At 39.8% G+C, this 17,719-nt stretch overlaps 1 protein-coding gene across 1 annotated transcript in view; it reads left to right on the top strand.

Moving 5' to 3' along the window:
* Window positions 1–12,311, top strand: part of LOC311106976 (adhesion G-protein coupled receptor F1-like) — a 30,503-nt gene extending 18,192 nt beyond the window's left edge. The window contains exons 11-25 of the mRNA XM_084149393.1: window positions 702–860; window positions 1,035–1,202; window positions 1,321–1,356; window positions 1,908–1,961; window positions 2,106–2,159; window positions 2,241–2,335; window positions 7,490–7,551; window positions 7,952–8,064; window positions 8,433–8,614; window positions 8,777–8,947; window positions 9,124–10,479; window positions 10,677–10,718; window positions 10,822–10,872; window positions 11,033–11,093; window positions 11,210–12,311. Of these exons, the coding sequence (XP_084005519.1) occupies window positions 702–860; window positions 1,035–1,202; window positions 1,321–1,356; window positions 1,908–1,961; window positions 2,106–2,159; window positions 2,241–2,335; window positions 7,490–7,551; window positions 7,952–8,064; window positions 8,433–8,614; window positions 8,777–8,947; window positions 9,124–10,479; window positions 10,677–10,718; window positions 10,822–10,872; window positions 11,033–11,093; window positions 11,210–11,280 (2,675 nt within the window). The 3' untranslated portion in view covers window positions 11,281–12,311. The remainder of the gene's footprint in view (window positions 1–701; window positions 861–1,034; window positions 1,203–1,320; window positions 1,357–1,907; window positions 1,962–2,105; window positions 2,160–2,240; window positions 2,336–7,489; window positions 7,552–7,951; window positions 8,065–8,432; window positions 8,615–8,776; window positions 8,948–9,123; window positions 10,480–10,676; window positions 10,719–10,821; window positions 10,873–11,032; window positions 11,094–11,209) is intronic.
* Window positions 12,312–17,719: the final 5,408 nt, after the last annotated feature.

Genomic DNA, 17,719 nt, shown 5'->3' with positions numbered 1-17,719 from the left:
AGCATTTATATATAAACCACAGTCGTACTTTATCAAATGCCTTTCGAAGTCTGCTATGAATAGTAGGCCTGGTTTCCCAGATTTTTCATAGTGTTCTATTGTTTCCAGTACTTAAAACATGCTAATAACGGTCCTCTGAGTATATCCAAAAAGTTTTGGTATACCTCGACTGGTATGCCATCCAACCCTGGAGTTTTCCTGGATTTAAAGTCTTTAATTGCATCCAGAAGTTCCTCCTCTGTAATTTCACCTTCACATGAGTCTTTCTGTATGGATGTTAATTTTACATTATCAATAAAAAAAAATCTCTACAATTTGCTTCAGTTAGAGGAGATGGAGGCGACTGAAACGAAAACACATGCTTAAAGTACTTTGTTTCCTCCTTCAAAATATCATTTGGTGAATCATGGGTGACTCCGTCATTTGTAACCAGTTTCAATAAATTATTTTTGGTAGCATTCCTATGTTGAAGATTAAAAAAGAATTTGGTGCATTTTCCACCATATTCCATCCAATTTGCTTTATTTTTTATAATATATTACCCTTGATCTTTCTTGAATAAGCTCTTTGCCATTGGATAGTTGCTGTGTGAAGGATATTTGCTGTGTGCATGTTTTTATGTATGTACATTTAAATTTATGGTGCACAAGAATTGCCCTTCGGTGACCATAAAGATCTCTTGAATTGAATTGTTTTCACAGTGACAGCAATCCTCTCTGAGAAAATTGGTGAAGTTGAGTTGGACATCACTAATATTACAGCTGAACTCATAGATGTCTTAAAGGCCAGTGTGAAATATCTAACCTACCCCATCCTGATCTCCAGTGTGTTAAATATAACAGAGATTAACATTACTACTGGTAAGAGTTATTAATTGTTCATTTTTTATCATTTTATAAAAAGGTTCAAAACCTACAGGGCTCATGTGTTAGTATATGGTGTATGTAAAAAACAAACATGGACGTTGTTGGCATCAGAAGAAAACGTTGTATCTCCATATTATAATGTTCCATCCACTTCCCCTCCATTCACAGCATGCTACCAAAACAGCATTGGATTCCAGTGCAGGTGTGAGGACCAGTATGGTTGGTCATGTGACCAGTGTTCCTCCTATGGGTCCTGTGATGACATCATTGATGGCAAAATATGTGGATGTGTCAATGCTGTTCCTTCTAATGGACCGTTTTGTCAGCCAATCCCAGGTCAGTGTTTCCTTACCACTTCCACTCTGCTAGTTTAATCAATAGGATAACCAATGTTTATGTATTAATTCATCAATATTTAAACTCAAATCTTACCCCTATCTCCTTTACCACATAGATTTGACAGCTTGTCCAACACAATCTCCAATACCAGGTATGAGACAATTATTAATTACTATTTAATTACCAACAGTTTTACTGTACTAATTAGAGTCTTACTGAGAGCAACTTGCCATAGTGTTATCCATAGTTGTATATTTACTTGAGGCCTACACCTTTAAGACAAATAGCTGTAAAACAGGTTAGAGAACCAGCCATCATAATTATCTATTTTCCAGCAGAAGAGGAAACAAGTACTGGTTTTACACAATAATCTATGCATTTCAAATACATGTAACAGTGTACAATGATCCAATGACCTGTTCAGATGTGATTTTGTTTGGGTTATCTTGTCAGATTATTACAGGAGGGACAAATTATGGCTAGTGTATGGAAAGTAATTTATATCTTCAAAAAGAGATTCTCTGTTGGTTTTTTAAAGATATTTAAACGTCCATAACAAATAACTTGAGCACTCCAACTCCTGCCATAACAAGTCAGTTCCTTATGCCATGTAGTTACTGTACATAACTACTCTGTTAATCAAAATGTAATAATTCAATGATACACAGCAATGTCAGTAAAGTAAATACTTTTACACCTTAGTGTCAACAACAAAACAGACCACAGCAAGTTCAAGAACTCCAACAACTCCCTCCAGTACGACATCAAGTATACAAATCTATAATTTCATTTAATTTGACCTATTTCCTTGTTACATTGTTGAAAGAAGTTGGACATCAACAATATTCCAGTTACACTAATTTGTTAAATGTATTGTTTTTCTGTTCCACTGTGCCTTAGTACCAACAACAAAACAGTCAACAGCAAGTTCAACAACTCCAACGACACCCTCCGGTATGAGACCTCAATTATACAAAATGTGTAATTACATTTTTAACTTTCGCATTCTTATATTTTGTTATCTTTTTGTTTTAGTAAACACACTGAACCTACAATTTACTATGGATATTACCTTTAACTCTACCTTTAATGATGAAAATAATGCAATGTTCAAAGATGTTGATCAAACTGTGAGTATACTATATTCCCTCATCCTTATCAAAATGTACATGTGCTGTAATGTAAAGTGTCAACCTGGACTCAGGGGTAGACGTAACATTGTAAACGTAAATCGGTCTCACTCCATTTAGTACGATAGGTTACATTTCGTATGGTATGAATTAATTTATGGATGTCCATCATTCATTTCGCATGATATGTGACAAATGACAATTTGTATGATATGCGACGAATTGCAATTTGTGCAGTATGTTACAAATTTGCAATATGTATGATATGTTATGAATTCCAATTTGTTGTGGCTAACATTAGCTAGGTGGCTAGTTGGCTAATTTTAGCGAGGATAGGGGTTAGGGGTTAAGGTTAGGGTTCAGGTTAGGGGAAGGGTTATCTAACATGCTAAGTAGTTGCAAAGTAGCAAGTAGTTGCACACTTGCTAATTAGCTAAAATGCTAAAGTTGTCGATGATGTGATTAGAATACGACCCAACCAACTTCCCTCCTTTAAAGGGAAAGGAAAAGGGAAAGGGGGATACCTAGTCAGTTGTACAACTGAATGCATTCAACTGAAATGCGTCTTCCTCATTTAACCCAACCCCTCTGTCTTAAAGGAAAAATCCATGCAAAACCACTCATTCCTTTAATTTACAGTGTTAAATAACACTAATATATGAGAACAATATCTTTTGTGAACAAATGTTATATTTTGGCATTATAATAAGGTTGGTAGCAACATGGAAAATCATTGTGGAAATCTGTTGCATCTCAAGTCGACTACAAAATCCACAATGCAATGCTCTCTCTATGGGCTGGCTGGCTAGCTAGCAAATGTAGCTACACACAATAATACCAAAGACAATATACATTTACATCATTTAGCAGACGCTCTTATCCAGAGCGACTTACAGTTAGTGAATACATTTTCTTTATTATTATTTTTTTTTTTATACTGGCCCCCCATGGGAATCGAACCCACAACCCTGGCGTTGCAAACGCCATGCTCTATCAACTGAGCTACATCCCTGCCGGCCATTCCCTCCACTACCCTGGACGACGCTGGGCCAATTGTGCGCCGCCCATGAGTCTCCCGGTCGCGGCCGGCTGCGACAGAGCCTGGATTCGAACCAGGATCTCTAGTGGCACAGTTAGCACTGCGATGCAGTACCTTAGACCACTGCGCCACTCAGGAGATCAGCATGTAATGTAGATAGTTAGCTGTAAAATCACCTAAACAAACTGCACTATCAATTTAGGAGTCTACAATCTCAACATGTTTAACCTGCAGATCGATGTGCCTCACAGAGTGGAGTCTAACATTAGCAACAGCAGATATACTTTTGAGGAGATGGGAAACGTTTCCCATGCTACGTCAATGGGCGCGGTGCATTCTGGGCAATTCTGGGACAAGGAGCGCTCTCCAAAGAGTGAATGGGCGTCTATTGGGCGCTAGCAAAAAAAAAAAACATTAGCACAAATTTCATTAACAAAAATTACATTACAAATCTTTTTCGAGATATGAGTTAATTAACTTGCTATCTGTAATATCGTATAGCTTTGGAATCGTGACATTACGCACTTTCTAGGAAAATAGGCTTGTTTCTCGACATATACACTGACTTTGAGAAGGAATTGCGTGATGATTAGCTTAGCAACCGCGTCACGCAGCATGACAACGTGAACGTGATTGGTTGAAAGTCTGCTGGGTGGGGCGTTATACAGTTGAAGTCGGAAGTTTACATACACTTAGGTTGGAGTCATTAAAACTTGTTTTTCAACCACTCCACACATTTATTTTTAACAAACTATAGTTTTGGCAAGTCGGTTAGGATATCTACTTTGTGCATGACACAAGTAATTTTTCCAACAATTGTTTACAGACAGATTATTTCACTTATAATTCACTGTATCACAATTCCAGTGGGTCAGAAGTTTACATACACTAAGTTGACTGTGCCTTTAAACAGCTTGGAAAATTCCAGAAAATGATGTCATGGCTTTAGAAGCTTCTGATAGGCTAATTGACATAATTTGAGTCAATTGGAGGTGTACCTGTGGATGTATTTCAAGGCCTACCTTCAAACTCAATGCCTCTTTGCTTGACATCATGGGAAAATCAAAAGAAATCAGCCAAGACCTCAGAAAAATAATTGTAGACCTCCACAAGTCTGGTTCATCCTTGGGAGCAATATTCAAATGCCTGAAGGTACCACGTTCATCTGTACAAACAATAATACGCAAGTATAAACACCATGGGACCACGCAGCCATCATAACGCTCAAGAAGGAGACACATTCTGTCTCCTAGAGATGAACGTACTTTGGTGCAAAAACTGCAAATAAATCCCAGAACAACAGCAAAGGACCTTGTGAAGATGCTGGAGGAAACAGGTACAAAAGTATCTATATCGACAGTAAAACAAGTCCTATATCGACATAACCCGAAAGGCCGCTCAGCAAGGAAGAAGCCACTGCTCCAAAATCGCCATAAAAAAGCCAGACTACGGTTTGCAACTGCACATGGGGACAAAGATCGTACTTTTTGGAGAAAGGTCCTCTGGTCTGATGAAACAAAAATAGAATTGTCTGGTCATAATGACCATCGTTATGTTTGGAGGAAAAAGGGGGTTGCTTGCAAGCCGAAGAACACCATCCCAACTGTGAAGCACGGGATTGGCAGCATCACGCTGTGGGGGTGCTTTGCTGCAGGAGGGACTGGTGCACTTCACAAAATAGATGGCATCATGAGGAAGGAAAATTATGTGGATATATTGAAACAACATCTCAAGACATCAGTCAGGAAGTTAAAGCTTGGTCGCAAATGGGTTTTCCAAATGGACAATGACCCCAAGCATACTTCCAAAGTTGTGGCAAAATGGCTTAAGGACAACAAAGTCAAGGTATTGGAGTGGCCATCACAAAGCCCTGACCTCAATCCTATAGAACATTTGTTGGCAGAACTGAAAAAGCGTGTGCGAGCAAGGAAGCCTACAATCCTGACTCAGTTACACCAGCTCTGTCAGGGGGAATGGGCCAAAATTCACCCAACTTATTGTGGGAAGCTTGTGAAAGGCTACCCGAAACGTTTGACCCAAGTTAAACAATTTAAAGGCAATGATACCAAATACTAATTGAGTGTATGTAAACTTCTGACCCACTGGGAATGTGATGAAAGAAATAAAAGCTGAAATAAATCATTCTCTCTACTATTATTCTGACATTTCACATTCTTAAAATAAAGTGGTGATCCTAACTGACCTAAGACAGGCAATATTTACTAGGATTAAATGTCAGGAATGGTGAAAAACTGAGTTGAAATGTATTTGGCTAAGGTGTATGTAAACTTCCGACTTCAACTGTACGTGCCTTCATTCATTCGATTCCGTGCCTTCATTCATTCGATTCCTATCTCCTTTCTATAATATCTCTGGCAACGGCACCATGCAATACACCCTGGACTAGAGGCAGACAAATAGGAAAAATGTGCTAGACGCTCTGTTAAATTACACATTTCTCGAGGTAGGAGTATCGCAAAATTATGATCAATGGCTCATTCGAGAGAAGACATCCCCTCGAATTATGACTTCGTCTGTATGATAGACATTTTCGCGATCTAAATGTCTTATTCCTATTAACTGCCAGTGTAGTGAGAGCAATTTTATGACGTTGCTACATCATACCGGCCGGATTTCTACCTGCTTGAATGCCAATAACTCAGATACACATGAAAACATGAAATAACCCAGGGAATCGATAGAACAACACTCAGAGCAGCACAAAAACAATATAGCATTCAAAATGGGTAAACCTTTCTTTTAAGCTGGGTGTACACTACACACGATTTTGGCCCCGATTTAGCTGTCCCAGACCCATGGTGCACACACTGGTTGAATCAACGTTGTTTCCATGTAATTTCAGTGAAATTACGTTGAACAAACGTGGAATAGAGGTTGAATTGACGTTTGTGCCCAGTGGGAAGTCTTTGAGATCTGAGACAAAATTCGGCTGTCACCTACGCTCGTTTAATGTGAGCCGGTCAGAGAATCAATCTGAGGACTACCGATCCCATCTTTGAGCCATCCCAGACGTCCCAATATTTTCAAACATGTTTGATTTTATCGCCACAAAATCTGCAACGCTCTTGTAGTGTGAGATGTACAAATACACGTTTTAGGAACGGTGATCAGCAGTAACCAATGAGAGCTCACCAGAGAAGAGGTCAAAGATGATGACGTTGTATCGCATCACCTGGAATGTGTAGACTCTCGAACAGGAGCGATGACTACTACTAGTATGCGTTTGTAAATTGCCTTTACCAAAGCCAAAGTGTCAAATCATTACAGCTCTTTAGTTCACAAGCAATGTTATTCAATTCAAAATGGATTGGCTAGATATTTCAACTCTGTATGGCAAGCGTGAATTTCTGAATGAAAACGTTTATGAGGCCACTTTGAGCCACAGCTCGTTCTAGCAACGTTAACAATCTAATCACATCATCACACCATTGTTTTCGCGAGACAGTGTGATATGGAGAATCCTCACAACCAAGTGAAGAATCGTGTATTGTGTGACCCCCTATATGTGCCACATCATTTAGTGTGCGCACCACTACCTTGACAAGACAAAAAAAACTACAGGAAAGACTGTCGTTTATTGTGAGAGGCGCTGTGATGTTAGGATTTTGAAAGTCATGTTGTGTACGCCCGGCATTATGTAACCATACCAAACGTAACATATCATACTAATTTGAGTGTCACAGATTTACATGTACTACTGATGTAGGATCTTAATTTGATCACCCCGTTGCAGGACAACTTTCCAAAACTTGTAGTGTATTTGAGGTTTAAAAAGGCTTCTGAAGTTTTAATTCCCACTTAGAAATTTCAGACTTGATTTTGCCTCACAAAAAATGTATCAACCCCTACAAAAATGTCCATGAATTATAATCCACATTCCTTGTCGGATTATTTTCCTGCTGTAGCAAACTGGCTCCAATTAAGATCCTACATCTGTATGTTACGTCTATTCCTTGAAGAAAGGCTGGAAGTGTTGCCATCATTTAATTTGTCTAATCCATTCACCAACACATGTTTCTGGTTTCAGTTCATGTCCTTTTCAAGTCTTTTTTTAAATCACTCTTGATCAATAATAATTTCACTGTCTCACACAGATCAGAGACGTATATAAGAGAAACATGCGAGGCTTCATATCAGCAAAGTTAAATAGGTTTAAGTAAGTTTTGCCCCGGTGTTATTACCTCAAGCCTTCATTTCATGTGCTGATAATTTGAATATTCGAATACTAAATGTCACCTTAAATTTAGCCAATTTCTCAACGTTCAGTATAATGTATAATTTCAATCCCAGGTGATTTAGTTGCACAAATGTAATGAGTTGAAGGTTGCTTAGCAGAGTTGAAATGCTAACACTTTAAACTGTGGCCCAAAATGTCCAATATAATAAATACATTTTCAGTATATGCCCCAGAGACAAGATTTTCCCCTCAAAATGAAAAGGATTTGGGATTGACGTTATACAGTGTATATATTGGCTACTTTTACTAATGTACACATGCATGCTATTCATTTGTGGATATGCAATGTTTTCTGATTTTTTTTTCTCCACATGAATAGGAGTGGAAGTGTAATTTCAGATTTTACTGTTATGACAACAATTGTCGATAATGAGGAAATTGCAAAAGCAAAAGATGATATTGTCTCAACAATTGGAGGAAAATATAAAATACGTAAGTACTTGATTAGGTTAGTATTTGGTGGATTTGGTGGATCATTCTGAACATACCAAGTTAGTTATTACTTGTCCTGAAATAAATTCAAAAAATAATTTAGATCAGTTTAAACTGTGGCAGCAGGACATGTCAATTCATTTTAGATTAATGTGCACTTGCTTGCATTGCTTGTGTGCTTTAAAAATATTGTCACAATAATTTCAGTTATATTCGACTTCATGTAATCACATTATTCATAACATGTATCTATCTATAAAATTACAATTAGAAATATTGTATAAAATATATTGTGTATTTATATATTTAAGTTGTGGAGTAGTATTTTCACGTCATGATTTCACAAATCCTATGCCATTTCTCTCCAGGGTTTACCTGCTTGAATAATACGATCTTTGGCAATGGACAAGTTAATGAAATAGTTGTAGCTAACTGCAAATCGGATGAAGTGGGTTACAAGACTGCTATTTGTCAAGAAACTGGAACTTTTTCAGTTCGGGAGAACAACTGTGTCTTAAAAGAAATTGAAAACCTATTTCTTTTATCTCAGGTAATATATTAACATAAAAACATGTTTCACTCTATATAAAATATACTGGATATAAAAATTGTTTAGTAATGATGCTATTGCTTTGTTGCAGTACTGTGTATAGCAACAATTCTTAAATACATTTGTATTATATCTTTCTTTCATCACTTTAAATCCACACAGACTTTAGTGGGGACTGATCTTCCAGGCTTTTTGGAAAGACTCCGCAACAGCACTTTTAACCTCCTAGATAGAATAGTTGCATCACCTGCAACTATTTCTATTATTGTTGATATTCTAAAAAATGTTGCAAATGTGTCCCGAAGTACCCCAATTAACAAACCATTGATGACGGTATGTTGACATCAACAGCATCACTTTAACTCATTTTCAAAATGTGCCATTTAAAGATATTCTAATACTAATTTATTATTACACCCTTAAAAGTTGAATTAGAGCACATACAGCATCATTTTTTATTAGGTTTTCAATAATCATATACAAATTCTGATTTCTATCTTGATCTCTAGAATTTTCTGGAAACGGCAGGTGTACTTACTTCAAATGGAGCTAAAGCCTCCTGGGATGTTCTAAACACCAACCTCACCAAAAACGAAAACTCAGTCTTTCTGGGCACCTTTGAAACAATTTCCAATTTTCTTACCAATGACTTTTTTGACATAGAAACGCCAAGCATTATTTTAAACAAAACCTCAGTCAACAACTCAGTCAACAACTCATTCAATTTAAACTCGTCTGTTCTGATAGACATACCGGCATCTGAAGCTTCCTTCAATTCAATCACCATAATAACATTTGACTCCTTGAATAATGTTTTACCCGCAAGAAACAGTAGCAGTCTGAACGACAGTGTCAACTCCATCAACGGAAAAGTAGTTCTGGTGAAGGTGAATGGCACAATCAAGAATGTGACTTTCAGTTTTGCCGTACTGAACGAGACACTGGGCAATCCTCAGTGTGTTTTCTGGAACTTCAGCCTTTTTGGCGGACTTGGAGGATGGGATGATAATGGATGTGAACTGCAGTCTGATGAGGATCGCACTGTCACCTGTCACTGTAATCATCTGTCCTCCTACTCCATTTTGATGTCGCCTTTCATTCCGGATGCGTTTCGAGCCGCTTTGGATTTGATCACTTACATTGGAGTTGGCATATCAATGGGTTGCTTGGTCGTGTGTCTCATCATTGAGATATTGGTATGGAATGCTGTGACTGGAAACAACACGTCTTACATGCGTCATGTCTCTATAGTTAACATCGCCTTGTCCCTTCTGATTGCTGACATCTGGTTCATTATTGGTTCAGCAATTTCAGAATATGACCAAAAAAATGTACCTGCGTGTTCCGCAGCAACGTTTTTCATCCACTTTTTCTACCTGGCTCTGTTTTTCTGGATGCTGGTCTCAGGCCTTTTGCTGCTCTACCGGACTGTAATGGTTTTCTCTCACATGTCTAAACCAGCAATGTTGGCCTTCAGTTTTTTTTTGGGATATGGAGCACCCATCATCATTGCTGTCATAACTATCGCAGTTACAGCGCCAGTGAAAGAATACATCAGAGATAATGATGGGGTTTGCTGGCTCAACTGGAAAGAGTCAATGGCCCTCCTGGCTTTTGTGATCCCTGCCCTGACCATAGTGGTCATCAACCTTTTGATCCTGATTGTGGTTCTGTACAAAATGCTGACGAGAGGTGTGGGGGATGTTACCCAACCAGATGAGAGAAATGCTGTGGTGGTCATCGCCAGGTGTCTGGCCATTCTGACTCCCTTCTTTGGTACTACCTGGGGACTAGGAGTAGGAACCATGACTAACTCAGAAAACCTAGGAATCCATATTGTGTTTGCAATCTTCAATTCATTACAGGTATTTACCTCAGTTAAATAACACTAGTAATGAACTGTTCCTCAGTGAAATACAATAGACTTGAACGATTATTTTAAAAACTGCATCAAATTCCCAATGGCATGTTATACTAAATTAAGATTTGGATTAATGTTTACAATTAAATATACTGTACTTTGGTGTAGTAATTCCATCCTTCACCATGTTATCCTTCAAAGGGTTTGTTCATCTTGGTATTTGGAACACTTTTGGACAAAAAGGTATGTTCCTGACACACTTACTGATACCCCTCAAATTATGTATTGGAATGTGCTGTGTACTGACAATTCATATTTTTGATGAATTCCCTGCCTGCGTTTTCAGATCCGGGAAGCTCTGACAGGAATGTCACAAGTGTCCTCCAACCGCACAAGGGTAAGGGCTTATGTGTTGCTGGCCACAACAAGTTTATTACACTATTGTCTATGCTTCCTCATTTGATCATTTTATTGTATTTATCACTGTGTTGAACACGTTAAGAAGTTTACTACCTTTAAGATAGTATTTAATGTTTTATGTTTTATTCTCGTTTCAGACCACAAATGCTACAACATCATCGACAAGTGGTTTGGGCTTTTTCCGGATACGGAGGAGAAGTAAGTATATAGTATAAAGTAATACTCTTAGGCAATTGGGCACAACTTCACATTAAGTTGCCCTTATACTGCAGTATGTAGTGCCATTGTTTGAACTATTGTTCCTACTGTTCCAGATATTTTCAACATTTCAGCAGCTCCAACATACAGCACTACTGGTGCATCAGAGACTTTCATCAACACTTAACTCAATGCCACAAATGTGATTATTATGAAATAATCTGACAATCAAAAGGCGTTGTCACATATCATCAATTGATGCACTAGGTTACAGTAGCTAACACCTTGAGTGTGACCTGAAAGTGACTGCACCAAGATCTGACCCCAGCTCTCAGTGACGTCATTAGTGGTTATGTCTAACACAAACATTTTTACATTTTACATTTTTAGTCATTTAGCAGACGCTCTTATCCAGAGCGACTTACAGGAGCAATTAGGGTTAAGTGCCTTGCTCAAGGGCACATCGACAGATTTTTCACCTAGTCTGCTCGGGGATTAGAACCAGCGACCTTTCGGTTACTGGCACAACGCTCTTAACCACTAAGCTACCTGCCGCACAAAGGGATTCATACTGAACTATATGGTGTTTGAACTTTTTAATCGGGATTGTTAAGTATTATATTAAATAACATTATACTTTTTTTGGGGGGTGGGGGGTGTTTAAATAAGAGTATTACTGTGTAAATGGATTAATCAGCTAACATGAAGAATGGAGATTGTTTCTGAAATAACACATTACAATGTCTCTTTGAATAATTTACATTTTGTCACTATTTATATTGACTTTGATCTATATATAAAAGGTCATATACTGTGGAGTCTAAGACATTGCACTTTGGATGCTAAATAATTGTTTTTGATATCATGGCTTAAGTAATTATGTGTGTATGCATATTCTGAGGGAGACTAAAAAGTGGGCAAAACAGTAAAAACATTTGTGCAGACAAACTCCATTGTATCACAAAAATATATGTTTTATCACAATTATTGTGTCAAATCCATTGTAGATCAGCTGTATAACCTCACTTAATCCACGATGTATCTCATTTTCTCTCTTCATTTTGATTTGGGCTTTCAGACTGCCTGGCCTCTCCAATCATACTAATCTCTTGCAGTTATGAGTTTATGTAATGAATATACTGTATGTATTGTCTATTATCAGTTTACATGTTGTATGCATGCTTTGCTTTTTTGTTTAAATAAAATGGGGAAAACAGCAGTCGTTCAGCATATTATTTAATATGTTTTTGCATGATCTTGCATTATCTTAATCATATACAATTATATCTTGACATCCCAATTGTCCAACTGTCTGTAGGGATAAGGCAGTTGACACAATGATGATATAAGTCATTGTTTGAAGGACTACACAATGTTAACAAAAGAGCATGCAAAGTAATGGGTCTTTCTTGGTTTCGTTTCATTATCAAATCACTACAGTTGAGAAGAGAATACTTATTTCACACAGAGCACTTAGGCTACTTTGTTTACATTCAAGAAATGACACATTTACGATTTATTAGTTAAAAGATCATTATTAAAACAGTTACATTAATTAGTTAATTAGATCATTTTGTTGTGTTGTTCTGGCAAGCAATGATACTGTAGCGTGTTTAGTCTAGGGGGTGTCCAGAGGATGTACAGTTGAAGTCGGAACTTTACTTACACTTACGTTGGAGTCAGTAAAACTCGTTTTTCAACCACTCCACACATTTCTTGTTAACAAACTATAGTTTTGGCAAGTCGGTTAGGACATCTACTTTGTGCATGACACAAGTACTTTTTCCAACAATTGTTTACAGACAGATATTTCACTTATAATTCACTGTATCACAATTCCAGTGGGTCAGAAGTTTACATACACCAAGTTGACTGTGCCTTTAAACAGCTTGAAAAATTCCAGAAAATGATGTCATGGCTTTAGAAGCTTCTGATAGGCTAATTGACGTAATTTGAGTCAATTGGAGGTGTACCTGTGGATGTATTTCAAGGCCTACCTTCAAACTCAGTGCCTCTTTGCTTGACATCATGGGAAAATCAAAAGAAATCAGCCAAGACCTCCACAAGTCAGCCCAAAAAATTTTTTTTGTAGACCTCCACAAGTCTGGGTCATCCTTGGGAGCAATATTCAAACGCCTGAAGGTACCACGTTCATCTGTACAAACAAAAGTACGCAAGTATAACCATCATGGGACCACGCAGCCTTCATACCGCTCAGGAAGGAGATGCGTTCTGTCTCCTAGAGATGAATGTACTTTTGTGCGGAAAGTGCAAATCAATCCCAGAACAACAGCAAATGACCTTATGAAGATCCTGGAGGAAACAGGTACAAAAGTATCTATATCCACAGTAAAATAAGTCCTATATCGTCATAACCTGAAAGGCCGCTCAGCAAGGAAGAAGCCACTGCTCCAAAACCGCCATAAAAAAGCCAGACTACAGTTTGCAACTGCACATGGGGATAAAGATCGTACTTTTTGGAGAAATGTCCTCTGGTCTGATGAAACAAAAATAGATCTGTTTGGCCATAATGACCATCATTATGTTTGGAGGAAAAAGATGGTTGCTTACAAGTCGAAGAACACCATCCCAACCGTGAAGCACGGGGGTGGCAGCATCATGCTGTGGGGGTGCTTTGCTGCAGGAGGGACTGGTGCACTTCACAAAATAGGTGGCATCATGAAGAAGGAAAATTATATGGATATATTGAAGCAAAATCTCAAGACAGTCAGGAAGTTAAAGCTTGGTCGCAAATGGGTCTTCCAAATGGACAATGACCCCAAGCATACTTCCAAAGTTGTGGCAAAATGGCTTAAGGACAACAAAGTCAAGGTATTGGAGTGGCCATCCTAAAGCCCTGACATCAATCCTATAGAAAATGTGTGGGCAGAACTGAAAAAGCATGAGCGAGCAAGGAGGCCTACAAACCTGACTCAGTTACACCAGCTCTGTCAGGAGGAATGGGCCAAAATTCACCCAACTTATTGTGGGAAGCTTGTGGAAGTCTACCCGAAACATTTGACCCAAGTTAAAAAAAAATTTAAAAAAAAGAAAAAAAAAAGGCAATCTACCAAATACTAATTGAGTGTATGTAAACTTCTGACCCACTGGGAATGTGATGAAAGAAATAAAAGCTTAAATAAATCATTCTCTCTACTATGGTTCTGACATTTCACATTCTGACTGACCTAAGACAGGGAATTTTTACTAGGATTAAATGTCAGGAATTGTGAAAAACAGTTGAAATGTATTTGGCTAAGGTGTATGTAAACTTCCGACTTCAACTGTACATACAGTACATCAAGCTGCCTCACGCTACAGAAACAGGAGATAGGCTCCTGCCCTATGGGCCATTCTGGCTTGGACAAGGCTTACTTTTCCCAGGCTTACATACTTACAATGTTTTTTATGCATGTGTAAAAATATATATGTTTCATAACGTAACCTCCAGAATTTCTCTAGAATTACAACACCTCATTTCAAACTTTTATACAGCCAAATACCAATCCCCATGTCAAACCACACGACATGTCAACAAGTCCTGTCAGCCGTTAGTCAAACTGCACGACAGTGCTGTCGTTCACTTGTGAAACTAAAACCAACCTCAATGGCTAAGTTTAGGCATTCATTCCGAGTGGTTAAGGTTAGGGTTTGGGTTAGGGTTAAAACAGAAACATTTGAATGAAAGAAAAAACACGTGTCTAGCACTAAGACTGAACCCGCGATGTTTGAAGCCGTAGCCCATGGCGCCCCTCTGTCTTACTATATGTAGCCCATGTATCTCATGCTGTTTGGCCAAAAAGAGCATGACATGCCATTCTCTTTTTGACCAGACAGCATCAGATACATGGGCTACACATACTGAGACAGAGGGGCACTGTTTCGCTCCTCTGTCTCAGTATGTGTAGCCCATGTATCTGTTTTGATGAGTCTCTCTGTCGGCGCACGTCTCGGTCAAATAAATATAAATATTTTATTTGGATGGGCAAGGATGTACGGTAGGGTGGGCCTCAACCCTGTCCACCACACCTGAGCCCTGAGGCTACTATAACAGGCACTCGCATTGCCCCTAGTGGACAAGTAATTTCCATGTAAATACATCGAATTGCCATCACGTAACTTTACTATTGTAAAAACATGTGGATAGCACGTAATCCACTGGAGTTTGGGATTATATTAATTTTTGTCTTAAAAAATAGGACTTGTTAAAATATTTTGTTACATTACAGCCTTATTTTTAAATGGAATAAATCATTTCCCTCATTAATCTACACACAATACCCCATAATGACAAAGCAAAAACAGTTTTTCATTTTTTTGCGCTAATTTATTGAAAATAAAAAACTGAAATACTTTATTTACATGTGTATTAAGACCCTTTGCTATGAGAATCGAAATTGAGCTCAGGTGCATCCTGTTTCTATTGATCATCCTTGAGATGTTTCTACAACTTGATTGGAGTCCACCTGTGGTAAATTCAATTGATTGGACAGGATTTGGAAAGGCACACACCTGTCTTATAAGGTCCCACAGTTGACAGTGCATGTCAGAGCAAAAACCAAGCCATGAGGTCAAAGGAATTGTCTGTAGAGCTCAGAGACAGGATTGTGTTGAGGTACAGATCTGGGGAAGGGTACCAACCAATTTCTGCAGCATTGAAGGTCCCCGAGAACACAGTGACCTCCATCATTCTTAAATGGAAGAAGTTTGGAACCACCAATACTCTTCCTAGAGCTGGCCGCCCGGCCAAACTGAGCAATCGGGGGAGAAGAGCCTTGGTCAGGGAGGTGACCAAGAACCCGATGGTCACTCTGACAGAGCTCTAGAGTTCCTCTGTGGAGATGGGAGAACCTTCCAGAAGGACAACCATCTCTGCAGCACTCCACCAATCAGGCCTTTATGGTAGAGTGGCCAGACGGAAGCCACTCCTCAGTAAAAGGCACATGACAGCCCACTTGGAGTTTGCCAAAAGGCACCTAAAGACTCTCAGACCATGAGAAACAAGATTCTCTGGTCTGATGAAACCCAGATTCAACTCTTTGGCCTGAAAGCCGAGTCTGGAAGAAACCTGGCACCATCCCTACGGTGAAGCACGGGGGTGGCAGCATCATGCTGTGGGGATGTTTTTCAGCGACAGGGACTGAGAGACTAGTCAGGATCGAGGGAAAGATGAACAGAGCAAAGTACAGAGAGATCTTTGATGAAAACCTGCTCCAGAGTGCTCAGGACCTCAGACTGGGGCCAAGGTTCACCTTCCAACAGGACAATGACCCTAAGCACACAGCTAAGACAATGCAGGAGTGGTTTCGGGACAAGTCTCAATGTCCTTGAGTGACCCAGACAGAGCCCGGACTTGAACCCGATCGAACATCTCTGGAGAGACCTGAAAATAGCTGTGCAGCGACGCTCCCCATCCAACGTGACAGAGCTTGAGAGGATCTGCAGATAAGAATGGGAGAAACTCCCCAGATACAGGTGTGCCAAGCTTGTAGCGTCATACCCAAGACGACTCGAGGCTGTAATCGCTGCCAAAAGGTGCTTCAACAAAGTACTGAGTAAAGGGTCTGAAAACGTATGTAAATGTAATGTAACAACCCGGTATTTTGTTCTATGTTCGTGGTTGTGTTACTGTTCTCATGGGTGCTAGCAGGGGTTAAATATGCCAGGACAGACAAAAAGGTTGGGGGGGGTATGATGGGTAATCCCGCTGGGTTTTGAAATGCATAAATAGGGTCTACTGTCTCATCTCTCTCTCTCTTTTGATTCTGTGTATTGATCTGCTCCTATGAGTCTGCCACTTAAATTTACATTGTGTATTTGTGTACGTTCGGAATTTAGCGGCGTGGGCTGTGGCCTGAACAATAGCCCATTTTAGGAATAAACCTTTGTTCTGCCCTGCACATCTGGTGTCCGTCTCTTTTTCCTTTATGACCCAGCCCGGGTCAATACATTGGTGTCAGAAGTGCTTTCGAACTATGGGACGGATCGAGATTAGGCGAGTTAGCTGTTTCAGTATAGACCGTGGTTGGCTTTAGCGTGGCTCGTATCTCACTCTGCCCTGCAGTGGCTTCTCTCTTTCAAGGAGCCAGAGGGTCAGATCACCCGCTGGCTGGAGGAGCTGCAACCCTACGACTTCCAGGTGGAGCACAGAGCCGGCCTTCGCCACAGCAATGCAGATGCCTTGTCCCGTGGAGCGAGAGAGAGAACTGTGCACGGAGGAGGGAGTCACCGCCACAGTGAGTCAGCTGGGGGTGACAGAGTGCCGGGAGCTCGAGGCTGTGGACGTCGGGGAGTGGAGGCATCGCCAGGACGAGGACGCAGAGCTGCGTCCTGTGCTGCGGTGGGTGGAAGAGAGAAGACGACCGCCGTGGGGGGAAGTAGCCCCTCTATCACCAGTCACCAAAGGACTGTTCCAGGGGGGGTAGGAAAAGCCAGCTGCTGGAGAAATGACGTGGCAGGAAGTGGTTCCTAAAAGGCTGCGGGGGAGCGTGTTACAGCAGCTTCACAGGGGAGTAGGCGCAGGTCATTTTGGAGTCTCCAAAACGTCAAAGCACGTGCGTAAAGGCTTCTATTGTGCCAGGCACAGGAGGGATGTGGAGGACTTTTGTAGGCAGTGCGATGAGTGT

The sequence above is a fragment of the Coregonus lavaretus genome, assembly GCF_964263955.1.
Source record: "Coregonus lavaretus genome assembly, chromosome: 31".
Classification (NCBI taxonomy): domain Eukaryota; kingdom Metazoa; phylum Chordata; class Actinopteri; order Salmoniformes; family Salmonidae; genus Coregonus; species Coregonus lavaretus.
Note: the sequence above shows the minus strand (reverse complement) of the source record. Positions and strands in the feature narration are given on the sequence as shown.